Source organism: Salmo trutta, chromosome 19, assembly GCF_901001165.1.
Source record: "Salmo trutta chromosome 19, fSalTru1.1, whole genome shotgun sequence".
Classification (NCBI taxonomy): Eukaryota; Metazoa; Chordata; class Actinopteri; order Salmoniformes; family Salmonidae; genus Salmo; species Salmo trutta.
In genome coordinates this window covers 46,464,634-46,479,833 of record NC_042975.1, presented here as the reverse complement: position 1 = coordinate 46,479,833, position 15,200 = coordinate 46,464,634, and the positions used below count along the sequence as shown (strand labels likewise).

The 15,200-nt window shown below is 41.7% G+C and overlaps 1 protein-coding gene across 1 annotated transcript; it reads right to left on the bottom strand.

The window, feature by feature from the left end:
• Positions 1–1,097: 1,097 nt before the first annotated feature.
• LOC115154800 (mycophenolic acid acyl-glucuronide esterase, mitochondrial) lies at positions 1,098–14,757 on the bottom strand. Its single transcript, XM_029701396.1, has 5 exons — positions 14,474–14,757; positions 3,790–3,976; positions 3,483–3,594; positions 3,017–3,154; positions 1,098–2,704 (listed from the first exon to the last, which is right to left on the bottom strand). Exons 1-5 carry the CDS (start codon positions 14,553–14,555, stop codon positions 2,363–2,365), a joined length of 861 nt encoding a protein of 286 aa, XP_029557256.1. The 5' UTR covers positions 14,556–14,757; the 3' UTR covers positions 1,098–2,362.
• Positions 14,758–15,200: the final 443 nt, after the last annotated feature.

The following is a 15,200-nucleotide window of genomic DNA, read 5'->3' as shown; positions in this document are numbered from 1 at the left end:
ATGTTCGATCGGGTTCAGGGAGACATGTCCCGAAGCCACTCCTGCGTTGTCTTGGCTGTGTGCTTAGGGTTGTTGTCCTTCTGGAAGGTTCTCCCATCTCCACAAAGGAACTCTGGAGCTCTGTCAAAGTGACCATCGGGCTTTTGGTCACCTCCCTGACCAAGGCAATTCTCCCACAATTGCTCAGTTTGGCCAAGCGAGGGAGTCTTGGTGGTTCTAAACTTCTTCCATTTAAGAATGATGGAGGCCACTGTGTTCTTGGGGACCTTCAATGCTGCACATTTTTTGGTACCCTTCCCCAGATCTGTGCCTCGACACAATCCTGTCTCAGAGCTCTACGACAATTCCTTTGACCTCATGGCTTGGTTTTTGCTGCCATGAACTGTCAACTGTGGGACCTTATATAGACAGGTTTGCACCTTTCCAAATAATATCCAATCAAGTTCTAGAAATCTCTCAAGGACAATCAATGGAAAAAGGAAAGGGTCTGAATACTTACGTAAATAAGGTGTCTTTTTTTATTATACATTTGCACACACACACACACAAAAAAAATGTCATTATGGGGTATTGTGTGTAGATTGCTGAGATTTTTTATTTAAATCAGTTTTAGAATAAGGCTGTAATGTAATTTTTTGGGGAAAAAGTCAAGGGGTCTGAATAGTTTCCAAATACACTGTGCCATTCAGAGGGGGAATGGTATGGTAGTAGGTGCCAGGCGCACCGGTTTGTGTCAAGAACCGCAACGCTGCTGGGTTTTTCACATTCGTGTGCATCAAGAACCGTCCACCACCCAAAGGACATCCAGCCAACTTAACTGTGGGAAGCATTGGAGTCAACATTGGAGGCCAGCATATCTGTGGAACGCTTTCGACACCTTGTAGAGTCCATGCCCAGACAAATTTAAACTGTTCTGAGGGCAAAAAGGGGGAGGGTGGGTGCAACTCAATATGAGGAAGGTGTTCCTAATGTTAGTTATACTCAGTGTATATGTTAAAAAAACAAGATACACTTCATAATTTAAAAAAAGAGAAACTCAAATAAAACCTTTCAGATTGGTTTGTTAATCTCATACCTATCTGAAAAAGCCAGATCCATACATTTTGGTACTTTATTTATTGGCATAAGCTTCAGATGGTATTGCTTGTTATCATCAATAAACAGATATGACCGTAGTGTTTCCGTGAACTAGCCCATCAATTCTGCCACATAGTGACATCACTCACCTATAAACATTTAACTGTGATATGGAACATGTCATAAATAAACTTAGTTCACAAGGTTATACATTTAGGATCTAGGTTGTGAGATGGTTGGAAACCAAACAGAAAAACTTGGCTTTAACCAGCAAAACGGAATGTTTACTACACTAAACAGGAAAATCTAAACACGGGCTGCTCCCTACACGGCAATGTTTTTCACCTAACAACTCCCCAAAAACGTGCGTTTGTGCCAGTCACTCAAACCAGGATAACATCTCATGATGCTACTGTTCAATCGTTTATGAGATCTGTGTCATTTTGGAATAGGACCCACTAGCAACAAAACCCATATGAACTGAGCCAACATTGAAAGTAACCCCGAGCGACATAAGTTGAATCTACATAAAGTTCTTCATACATGAGTTGTCATGCAGTCAATATTCTGTTCTGACCTTGTGTGCAAAGTCAAATGACATGGACAAATCAATACGAAAATAGATGTGTTCTTTCAGCAATGGAACCAAAAGCGCAAATACAGACAGCATGGGAAATGAGCAGTGCATGGGAATCAGCATGAGAATCATACAGTACAGTTGAAGTCATTTTCCCAACTGATCTCTTCACAGACAACCACCCCCTCCTAAAAATATATTCTGCTGGAGACATGTTACATAGTGAAGTGCCTAAAATACTAGTGACATTTGCTGCCTCCTACTGGTCTTTAAGTGCACATGCATACATAAAGGCACAACTGCCCATTACACTTGTATTTGTTGGGAGTAAAATTGACAGCAGAGAAAATAAATGTTTGCTCACAGGTGGACGTAACACACCTGTACCCGATGTGCTATTGTAATAGGAGTGAGCCCTACTCATTAACGGTTTAACGAAATCACTATCAGACCACATTGTGAGAATAAATAAACTTCACAGAAATCCCAAGAAGTTTGGGAGTAGTGTGAACAAAGTGGCATGGCACCAGTAAAAACAAAAGCTATGGAGAGAGCCAGGAGAAAGTGTAAGAGATCCTTTTCTTCACAGTATGTATTTTGTAAAGTAGCACCTCGATTTTGTAACGCATCTGGAACAGAGCAGTCGGAGTGCAGGAGTTGGGATCGGGGTGGTAGGTGTCACCCATAGCATGGTCCAGTTTTGGCCACTCAAACCAAAGTGGTCAGCTTGTCTATTAGGTCATCGATGGTGTAGACTATGAGCTTGATGTCCTCCTTTTCTGCCATGCGGTGCTGCCCATGCTTGCGCAAGATGACGTCAACGTCGTTGCTAAGCACACGTTCGGCTAGCTGCATGGAGATGTGCCAGGGCACATCCTGGTCCTTCATCCCATGGATGAGCCTCACCGGGCAGGTCACTGGAATGGGGCTCTGCAGAACGCAGTGCTGCTCTGCCTCCTTCAGGAACTCTGTGGTGAACGTGATGGAGCCCTCCTCGTTGTGTTTGGTAGGAACCACCCACTGCCCCTTCTCTTCAATCTCCTTCCTCGCCTAGAATGACAGACAGGTGGCATTTAGACAAAATGCTTGAATTAGATTTGAGGTGGAGACATTATCTAAGATGGCAACCAATTAAAAAAGTTCAGGAAAGACATTTTAATTATAATGCCATCTGAATTTTGTTCTTTCAATACTAACTGCATGCGCTTCAGAATGAAGGATTTTTTGTTCCCTTTCTTTTGAACCCTCCTTCAGTTTGTTGATATGATCCATTTAATCAAGTGTCAGTCATGAGGGGAAAAGTGGTCTGTAGAGCCTTAAGGTTATTGACAACTCAAGATGGCTGACTGAATGCTGACTCACCTCAATAGGAAGTGTATTGAAGACAGTTACAAAGTGGTCAGCTGCTGTAGAGATACCAACCATGGCCGCAGTTTTTTCTGGACGAGCTATGGCTGCCAGGCACATCAGCCAGCCACCCATACTGGAGCCAACCAGAATCTGCAACACCAGAATAATTATCTAGATCAGAAATTACCGTCTAATGATAGCATGGATATCCCTAGTGTAAATGATGCATGCATGGAGGAACCAAAGGCTTCTGCAGGACAAGTAGAGGTATAATAATCTGATATCCTCCACATGGCCATCAGGGCTACGTTTATTACTAACTCAGTAGTCAATTCGCACTGCAATCTGTAACAGTTTTACATAAACTACCATCCCACTATTATACAGGAGTCTGTGCAGGTCTATTTCAGGTAATAATACTTTGTATTACACTGGCTGACTACAATTCATCTCATCATAGAAACAGAGAGCGCCTTACTTGTGGCCCCTCCACAAGCTCGTCCAATACATATAGAACATCCCTCTTCCAAGTGCCGACAGTGCCGTCTACCATTTCACCTTCAGATGACCCACAGCCTGTATAGTCAAACCTGGGAAAGACAGACTACATCGTCATGATATGAGCAGCCTAAAACTCAATGAGCAATGCAGACAAAAACAAACCAAAAAAACATTGGCAACAAGTCCTGACCAATTCCAGGAATGACATGCGTACATGCATGATTGTAGAGAAAGAGATCAGACAGCTCTAGTTTTCATGACTGAAAACGCTATAGCTAATTTACCTTAGGTAAGAGTGGCCTAGTGATTTGCAGAACTCCTCAAGGGCTTCTGCTTTCTTCCCCCCCATGTTAGAGGCAAACCCGGGCAAGAAGACTACACCTGGGCTCTTCCCCTTCACTTTTCTATAAGCCAGCTTCGGCAGGTCAGGGCGTGTCGCATACTGCACTGTAGACGACTTGTGTCTCACTCCTGGAAAACAGAAACATTCCAACGATTCGCATATGTTTCCCCCAAACCATTGGGTCAATCTTGAAATACATGATTTCACTCAATGACACAGCTAGCCATGCCGGTGTGACTTGGAGATGGTGGTGCTTTTACAATGGTTTTGTTTGATGTTCCAATTTGTATGCGTCTAGTCAAGTGTTGTAGTCCAGTCTCGAGATCAGAGGGTCTCGGATGCATTTTTACCCATCCAGTGAGAACTCGTGATTTCTTCCCAAGACCAGTCGAGACCAGGGGCCTAATTTATAACCGTTGTAAATATCGGCGTGCCCCATTTCTGAAGACTGCTGGCCTGTGTTATAAACTGTGCTCCCTTTCAGATGCATAAAACAAAAACAAATAACAGCTTATCGAATAGGCCCAATTAAATGAGATGTGCATGGTAATTTGTTGACTTTGTGAATATGAACTCATCATGGCCATATGAGGAAATCAGTCAACTGAAATAAATTCATTAGGCCCTAATCTATGGATTTCACATGACTAGGAATACCGATATTCATCTGGGGGTCACAGATACCTTAAAAGAAAAATGGACTCACAATGGGCCTCAGGATCTCGTCAAGCTATTCCTGTCCATTCAAATTGCCATCGATAAAATGCAATTGTGTTTGTTTTCCGTAGCTTATGCCTGCCCATTTTATAACCCCACCGCCACCATTGGGCACTCTGTTCACAACGTTGACATCAGCAAACCGCTCACCCACACAACGCCATACACATGGTCGTACTGCCAAATTCTCTAAAATGTCTTTGAGGCGGCTTATGGTAGAGAAATTAACACTACATTCTCTGGCAACAGCTTTGGTGGGCATTACTGCAGTCAGCATGCCAATTGCACGCTCCCTCAAAACTTCAGACATCTGTGGCATTGTGTTGTGACAACTGCACATTTTAGAGTGGCCTTTTATTGTCCCCAGCACAATGGGTCACCTATGGAATGATCATGCTGTTTAATCAGCTTCTTGATATGCCACACCTGTCAGGTGGATGGATTATCTTGGCAAAGGGGAAAAGCTCACAAACCGGAATGTAAACAAATTTGTGGAAAAAATTGAGAGAAATAAGCTTTTTGTGCATATGGAACATTTATGGGATCATTTCAGCTCATGAAACATGGGACACTTTACATGTTGCATTTATATTTTTGTTCAGTGTATTTCACAAGTATAACACCATGAGTCAGAAAAGGTGAGGAATTTATTCTGCAATGTTGAAATATGTGACCACAAAATTGAAATGTGACCATTTCTTGTTTTTAGATGCCAAGGAAATATATAGGCCTTGATTTTTGCTCTTCTCACTAACGGCAAATGATAGCATCTTATTATATTTAGCTACCTGTTCTTTTTTTAATGATTAAGCGTGTCATCATACTGTATATTCCCATTTGCCCAAGGCTACTACTAGGCTACTTTTGCATTCTTGAAATGTAATACCTCAACCACTAGAAACTGTGTGTACGAATGGTCTAAAGATTGTGGGAGGATAAGCACATTCTTACGTCAAGGTACATTTTCATAAATGCCAACTTCTGCATGATAACTGGCACACACGTTTTGGGACATATTTTGTAGTTATGTAAGGTTTCTAAATGAGGCCCCAGTGGAGTAAAAAATAATAATAATAAAAAATAAATACATTTTTTTTTTAAATTAAAAAAAATTCGGAATTATCAGCCCCTGTTCATAAATGCTTTGCCAAGCCAGAGATCCACACTCATTTCATGACATTTATATCTTATAGCCCATTAACCTCTCTTGGGTAGGGGGCAGTATTTTCACGTCCGGATAAAAAAAAACATACCCGATTTAATCTGGTTATTACTCCTGCCCAGAAACTAGAATATGCATATAATGATTTGGATAGAAAACACCCTAAAGTTTCTAAAACTGTTTGAATGGTGTCAGTGAGTATAACAGAACTCATATGGCAGGCCAAAACCTGAGAAGATTCTATACAGGAAGTGCCCTCTGACCATTTCTTGGCCTTCTATAGCCTCTTTATCAAAAACAGAGGATCTCTGCTGTAACGTGACATTTTCTAAGGCTGAAAAACAGTAGCGCATTTGGAAAGTGGTCGATCAGAGAACAATGACACGGGCGCGCGCGTACACGTGAGACAGCTTTTTCTTCTTTCAGTCTTTGAACGAAAACAATGTCTCCCGGTCGGAATATTATCGCTATTTTACGAGAAAAATCGCATAAAAATTGATTTTAAACAGCGTTTGACATGCTTCGAAGTACGGTAATGGAATATTTTGAATTTTTTTGTCACGACATGCGTCCGCACGTCACCGTTTGGATAGGGACCTGAACGCACGGACAAAACAGAGGATATTTGAACATAACTATGGATTATTTTGAACCAAAACAACATTTGTGGTTGAAGTAGAAGTCCTGGGAGTGCATTCTGACGAAGAACAGCAAAGGTAATCCAATTTTTCTTATAGTAATTCTGAGTTTAGTGAACGCCAAACTTGGTGGGTGTCAAATTTGCTAGCCCGTGATGGCGAGCTATCTACTCAGAATATTGCAAAATGTGCTTTTGCCGAAAAGCTTTTATAATCTGACACCGCGATTGCATAAAGTTCTGTATCTATTATTCTTAAAATAATTATGTTTTTTGTGAACGTTTATCGTGAGTAATTTAGTAAATTCACCGGAAGTTTTCGGTATGTTTGCTAGTTCTGAACGTCACATGCTAATGTAAAAAGCTGGTTTTTGATATAAATATGAACTTGATTGAACAAAACATGCATGTATTGTATAACATAATGTCCTAGGAGTGTCATCTGATGAAGATCATCAAAGTTTAGTGCTGCATTTAGCTGTGGTTTTGGTTTTTGTGACATATGCTAGCTTGAAAAATGGGTGTGATTATTTCTGGCTGGGTACTCTGCTGACATAATCTAATGTTTTGCTTTTGTTGTAAAGCCTTTTTGAAATCGGACAATGTGGTTAGATTAACGAGAGTCTTGTCTTTAAAAATGGTGTAAAATAGTCATATGTTTGAGAAATTGAAGTTATAGCATTTAAGGTTTTTGAATATCGCGGCACTCGATTCCACTGGCTGTTGACTAGGTGGGACGATTTCGTCCCACATACCCGAGAGAGGTTAAAACCTGGGCTTTTCTACATAACATTATTGTCCTTTACTTTTGTTGAAGCATATCCTCAAACCTTGTCACGCTCTTCAGAATTTCCTTGCTCCCCTAGAAGACTGGGGGAAATTGTACATTTGTATCATGGTCTGTATATAATTTACAGACCATGGTTAGTGATAATTTGAAGAGTGACTATTCGCCCTCAGAATACATTTTTCCACCATTCTGAATGGCTATAGAATCCATATGTTCCCCCCGGTCTTGGTCTGTCTCACTTTAGGTGGTCTCGAACAACACTGGTCTTGTCACACCTTTGACTAATCATGGTCTGTTTTGACTAGCTAGCTAACGGTGCTTCAAAACAACAACTCGGAAACTCAGTAAAAATGCGTATTTTTTGCATAGAGCCTCCTATTGGTCAATTCTGATATTTTCCAAGTGGGAAACTCAGAGCTCATTTTCATACAAATAGTTTCCAAGTGATGAGTTGTCTTGAAAGTGTCATAATACTGACAACTGATGAATAGCTGCAGGCTTGCATTAGCAATAGCTAGCAAGGTAGCTACTTGTAACTAACTAGCTAGATGCAGGGTGGTATGCTGCTGGCTGATGAAACTACGGCAGCGCGCAAAAGAAACGCCTTTACCATCTGTTTTATTGCCGAATGTACAAACACTGGAGAACAAACTGTTGGAGCGCCGTTGAAGATCGTCCTATCAAAAGGGACCTGAAGAACTGTAATATTTTATGTTACTCTGAAACTTGGCTAAACAAGGACATGGATAATATTCTAGCTGGTGTTTCTATGCATCGGCAGGACAGAACGGCAGCGTCGGGAAAGCTCAAGGGAGGAAGTGTGTGTCTGTTAACAACAGCTGGTGCGCGATCTTTAATATTAAGGAAGTCTCGAGGTTCTGCTTGCCGGAGTTAGAATACCTCATGATAAGCTGTAGACCATACTATTTACCAAGAGAGTTTATCTATATTTTTCATAGCTGTCCATTTATCACCACAAATCGAGGCTGGCACTAAGACCGCACTTAATGAGCTGTATAGGGCTATAAGCGAACAAGAAAACACTCATCCAGAGGCTGCGATCCTAGTGGCCGGTGATTTTAAGGCAGCACGTCACCTGTGCAACTAGAGGTAAAAATATTTTTAATAAACACTCTAGACCACCTTTACCCCACACACAAAGCTCTCCCTCGCCCTCCATTTGGCAAATCTGACCAAATCTGAAACGCTCAATACGGAAGTGGTCCGATGAAGCGGTTGCTAAGCTTGTTTCGCTAGCAGAGAAGTTGGGTTGTCACGATACCAGATTACGATACTCTGAGGTATCGTGGCAAGGAAGCAAAACATGAAGTGGACAACATTTCTTGAGGAAAACAGTCCTAATGTTGGAAACAAGCAGCCTTGTGTCACCCAGAATCATGTTTATTTTCCAAGAACACAATATATTTATATAGGATAGGTTTTTAAAGGACCAAAGAGTAAAGTCTGCTGTGTGTTTTCCTTTGTTCCATGGAAAATCAGGTATCCCAGTATCATGACAACAGAGACTGGAATATGTTCCTAGACTCATCCAATAGCATTAAGGAGTTTATCACATCATTCACAGGCTTTATTAATAAAAGCATTTGTCGACATCCCAAAGTGACCGTACACACATATCCCACCCAAAAGCCATGGATTACAGGCAACATCCGCACTGAGCTAATGGCTGGAGCTGCCGCGTTCAAGAAGCGGGTCACAAACCCGGACAAACCCACCATTGAGAGAATCCCAACTGGTTGCATCATCGCCTGGTATGGCAACTGCTTATAAGAAATACCGCTATGCGCGCCGACGAACCATCAAACAGGCAAAGCGTCATTACGGGACTAAGATGGAATCCTACTACACCGGCTCTGATGCTCATCGGATGTGGCAGGCCTTGCAAACTATCAGCCGCGGGCTGCCCAGTGACGCAAGCCTACCAGACAAGCTAAATGCCTTCTATGTTTGCGTCGAGGCTAGCAACACTGAACCATGCATGAGAGCACCAGCTGTTCCGGACGACTGTGTGATCATGTTCTCTGTAGCCGATGAGAGTAAGCCCTTTAACCTGTCTGGGCTAGGGGGCAGTATTTTCACGGCCGGATGAAAAACGTACCCAATTTAAACAGGTTACTACTCTGGCCCAGAAACTAGAATATACATATTATTAGTAGATTTGGATAGAAAACACTGAAGTTTCTAAAACTGTTTGAATGGTGTCTGTGAGTATAACAGAACTTATATGGCAGGCAAAAACCGGAGAAAAATCCAAGCAGGAAGTGAAAAGTCTGAGAATTGTAGTTCTTTTGATTCTCTATCGAAGCTCCAGTGTCTGTGGGGTGACGTAGCACTTCCTAAGGCTTCCATTGGCTGTCTAAAGCTTTCAGAAAGTGGTTTGAGCATTTTCCTGTCACTGGGCAGAGTATAGGAGCTCAGTTACTGAGTGGTCTGCCTGGCAACAAAGGGATTGGATATGCTCGGTCCCGCGAGCACGCCCCTCCTTTTTCTTCTTGAATGAATATGCTATTGTCCGGTTGGAATATTATCGCAATTTTACATTAAAAATATCATCAAGATTGATTTTAAACAGAGTTAGACATGCTTCTAAGTACGGTAATGGAACATTTTGACTTTGTCGCTCACGCGTTATGCCTTTGGATAAGTGATCTGTACGCACGAACAAAACTGAGGTATTTGGACATAAATATGGATTATTTGGAACAAAAACAACATTTCTTATGGAAGTAGCAGTCCTGGGAGTGCATTCTGACGAAGATCAGCAAAGGTAATACAATATTTCTAATACTAATTCTGAGTTTAGGTTGCCCCGAATTTGGCGGGTGTCTGAATAGCTCGCCATGATGGCTGAGCTATGTACTCAGAATATTGAAAAATGTGCTTTCTCCGTAAAGCTATTTTAAAATCTGACACAGCGGTTGCATAAAGGAGTAGTCTATCTATAATTCTTAAAATAATTGTTATGTATTTTGTCAACGTTTATGATGAGTATTTTTGTAAATTGATGTGCACTTTCACCGGACGTTTTGGTGGGAATACATTTTCTGAATATCACGCACCAATGTAAAATGCTGTTTTTGGATATAAATATGAACTTTATCGAACAAAACATACATGTATTGTGTAACATAATGTCCTAGGAGTGTCATCTGATGAAGATCGTCAAAGGTTAGCGCTTCATTTCGCTGCGTTTTGGGTTTTATTGACATGTCCTTGCTTGAAAAATGGCTGTGTGATTATTTTTGTCTATGTACTCTCCTAACATAATCTAATGTTTTGCTTTCACTGTAAAGCCTTTTTGAAATCGGACAATGTGGTTAGATTAACGAGAAGTGCATCTTTAAAATGGTGTAAAATGTTTGAGAAAGTTGAATTATGACAGTTGTTTTTGAATTTTCCGCCCTGATATTTCACTGGCTGTGTCCCGCAGGGGGGACGCTAGCCCACCTAGCCCATAGAAGTTAAACAGGTCAACATACACAAGGCCGGATTACCAGGATGCGTACTCCGAGCATGCACTGACCAGCTGGCAAGTGTCTTCACTGACATTTCCACCTCTGCCTGACCCAGTCTGTAATACCTACATGTTTCAAGCAGACTACCATAGTCGCTGTGTCGAAGAAAGCCAAGGTAACCTGTCTAAATGACTATCACCCCATAGCACTCACATCTGTAGCCATGAAATGCCTTGAAAGGCTGGTCATGGCTCACAACACCACAATCATCCCAGACACCCTGGTCCCACTCCAATATGCATACCACCCCAACAGATGACAATCTCGATTGCACTTCACACTGCCCTTTCCCACATGGACAAAAGGAACATCTACGTGAGAATACTGTTCAGTGACTAGAGCACAGCGTTCAACGCCATAGTGCCCTCCGAGTTCATCACTAAGCTAAGGATCCTGGGACTGAACACTTCTCTTTGAAACTGGATCCTGGACTTCATGACGGGACGCCCCCAGGAGGTGAGGCTAGGAAACAACACATCCGCCACGTTGATCCTCAACACGGGGGCCCCTCAGGGGTGCATGCTTAGTCCCTCCTGTACTCCCTGCTTACCCACCACTGCGTGGCCAAAACAACTTCAACAACATTAAGTTTGCAGACGACAACGGTGGTAGGCCTGATCACCAACAACAATGAGACAGCCTATAGGGAGTAGGTCAAACCTGGCAGTGTGGTCAACAACCTCTCCCTTAATGTGATCAAGACAAAGGAAATTATCGTGGACTACATGAAAAGAATGGCCGAGCACGCCCCTATTCACATCGACAGGGCTGTAGTGGAGCATGTTGAGAGCTTCAAGTTCCTTGGTGTCCACATCAACAAACTATCATGATTCAAACACACCAAGACAGTCGTGAAGATGGCACGACAACACCTATTCCCCCACAGGAGACTGAAAAGATTTGGCATGTGTCCTCAGATCCTCAAAAAGTTCTACAGCTCCACCATTGAGAGCATCCCAACTGGTTGCATCATCGCCTGGTATGACAACTGCTCGGCCTCCAAATGCAAGGCACTACAGCCACCCTAGTCATAGACCGTTCTCTCTGCTACCACACGGCAAGTGGTACCAGAGCGCCAAGTCTAGGTCCAAAAGGCTCCTTAACAGCTTCTACCGCCAAGCCATAAGACTGCTGAACAGCTAATCAAATGGCTACACCGGACTACTTACATTGACAAAAAAAAAAATAATGTACGCTGCTGCTACACTTTATTATCTATGCAGTCACTTTACCCCTACCTACATGTAAATATTACCTCAATTTACCTCTAACCCCTGTATATATATGTGTGTGTGTGTGTGTGTGTGTGTGTGTGTGTGTGTGTGTATATATGTATATATATAGCCTTGTTAATGTTATTTTATTGTGTTACTTTAGTTTATTTAGTAAATATCTTCTTAAGTCTTATTTTTCTTAAAACGGCATTGTTGGTTAAGGGCTTGTGAGTAAGCATTTCACGGTAAGGTCTACAACTGTTGTATTCGGTGCATGTGATAAAATTTGATTTTTGACATCAGCTCAGACAGATCCAGCTCAGAGGCCCAGCTCATGAGCTCCATCAGAAGCAGATATTAATTTAGATTGGACAATTAATGTGTTTATGAAAATGTTAGAGCATCAAATCGCATTTATTCGTTCTCTAATCAAACCGAATCGTTTCAAACTAAAACGTATTGTTCCTGTATCATATCCCATCTAGATATGTGTCGAATCCTCTTGAAAGGGCACGATGCACATCCCTACTAGATTCCTTTCCTCTGCTGGCCGTGGTTATTTCCTTCCACATACAGTACCATTCAAAAGTTTGGACATCTACTCATGCAAGGGTTTTTCTTTATTGTTACTATTTTCTACATTGTACAATAATAGTGAAGACATCAAAACTATGAAATAGCACATATGGAATCATGTAGTAACCAAAGTGTTAAATCAAAATACATTTTATATTTGAGATTCTTCAAAGTAGCCACCCTTTGCCTTGACAGCTTTGCACACTCTTGGCATTCTCTCAAACAACTTCATGAGGTAGTCACCTGGAATGCATTTCAATTAACAGGTGTGCCTTGTTAAAAGTTAAATTCAACAAATGATTTCCTTCTTAATGCATTTGAGCCAATCAGTTGTGTTGTGACAAGGTAGGGCTGGTATACAGAAGATAGCCCAAATAAATGCTTCAAATAAATGCTTCAGAGTTCAAGAAACACATCTCCACATCAACTGTTCAGAGGAGACAGCATGAATCAGGCCTTCATGCTTGAATTGCTGCAAAGAAACCACTACTAAAGGACACCAATAAGAAGGAGACTTGCTTGGGCCAAGAAACACGAGCAATGGACATTAGCCAGAGGAAATCTGTCATTTGGTCTGATGAGTCCAAATTAGATTTTTGGTTCCAACTGGTGTGTCTTTGTGAGGCGCAGAGTATGTGAACAGATTATCTCTGCATGTGTAGTTCCCACCGTGAAGCATGGTGGAGGTGGTGTGATGGTGCTTTGCTGGTGACACTGTCTGATTTATTTAGAATTCAAGGCACATTTAACCAGCATGGCTACCACAGCATTCTGCAGCGACACGCCATCCCATCTGGTTTGGGCTTAGTGGGACTATCATTTGTTTTCAACAGGACAATGACCCCACACCTCCAGACTGTGTAAGGGCTATTTGACCCAACACCTCCAGGCTGTTTAAGGGCTATTTGACCAAGAAGGAGAGTGATGAGTGCTGCATCAGATGATCTGGCATCCACAATCACCCGACCTCAACCCAATTAAGATGGTTTGGGATGAGTTGGACTGCAGACTGAAGGAAAAGCAGCCAACAAGTGCTCAGCATGTGAGAACTCATTCAAGACTGTTGGAAAAGCATTCCAGGTGAAGCTGGTTGAGAGTATGCCAAGTGTGCAAAGCTCTCAAGGCAACAGCTACTTTGAAGCTAAAAAATATATATATTTTGATTTGTTTAACACTTTGTTTACTACATGATTCCATGTGTCATTTCATAGTTTTGATGTCTTCACTATTATTCTACAATGTAGAAAATAGTAAAAATAAAGTAAAACCCTTGAATGACTAGGTGTCGAAACTTTTGACTGGTACTGTATGTGTGAACTCCTTTTCTTTCCTATATTCCTTTCCGCACTCCCTTTCCACATTTCCTAGCTCCCTTTTATTCATTCACCCTCTTTTCCTAGATTCGTTTCCCCTCTCTCTTTTCGTCCTTGCCTAGCTCCCTTTCTACTGGATGTGGTTAATCATTGGGAAGGAGGTAAGGAAAACAAGCTAGGACAGTAGGATAAGGGAGCTAGGTAATGAGGAAAGGGAGTGAGGAAAGGAATCAACAAAAAGGGAGCTAGGAAATGTATCTAGAAAAAGGGAGCTAGGAAATTAGATAAGGAGAAGAGGAAATGATGGTAGGGAAGGAAAATGATAGCTTACCGACTTGGTTTTTGAAGCAGTGATTTCGTAGAAACATTCATTATTTTGAAAATCTGTCTCGTTAGCTTGCCAGTAACACTGTTTTTCGATATGCATTTAGCTATTAGCTACAGTAAGCTAAAGTTAGCTAACTAGATAGCCTCTAACGTTAGCTAGCTTTAGGCAGAGATCTTAGAAAAGGAATCTCTGCTTTAGGTAACTAGCTATTACTTTGTTCACTGTACTTTGGTTGTAAAGTTAACGTAAGCGACACCCGCCACCTGTAATAAATTGTTTATGAATGACTGGAATAATTATACGTTTAATAGTTGCGACATTAATCAAACTTTTATAGTAGCTAACTACTCACCGGAAAACGTAACAGATTTTCTTTGGACATGTAACGTCAACTGGAAAATCCTGCTGAAATGCCTTGCTAGTGTAGACGCCATTCTGTTCAGCGACGAGGGTTGAGGAGGACAAGACTCCGACCTTATTTGAATGACACCGACTGAATAGTTAGCTAACCTTACAGTTCGACTCCTGCCACACCCTACACTGGAGGGAAAACGTGAGTTTGTGTGATCTAGCTAGCTAGCTGCTTCTTCTTGTTCATCGGTATCATGGAGTTCGCACATTTTGTTTGTGCATGCCGCCATCTACTGTGCGGGAGTGTGTGGTCGAGCACGTTATATTTCGTGAAACAAAAATAAAAAGGAAGGGGGAAAGGAAAAATGTGCACCACCAACTAACCCTACACCGATAGATCACTATTTCAAAACAACTAAAATCATAAAAATAAACACCACCTCATTCCACTACTTTGACCCTAACTGATCCTACACCAGGCAACACACCCTGTAACTCTTCTGCAGTAAAACCTCATTACACCCAAGTACTTCTCTGCAGCTGCCACCGCAACATATATTTTCTGTGATTTACGTTCCATTTCTGCGGTACAGTTGATAACCATGGCAAACTGTATGTGCCAATTATGGGGGTGCCAATGTTGCTGGGGATCAGAAGTGTTCATGCAAGAGAGTGCTAAGAAGCTTTACTGAAGCAGAAATTTGTATCACTCTGTATTGGCTTAGGTT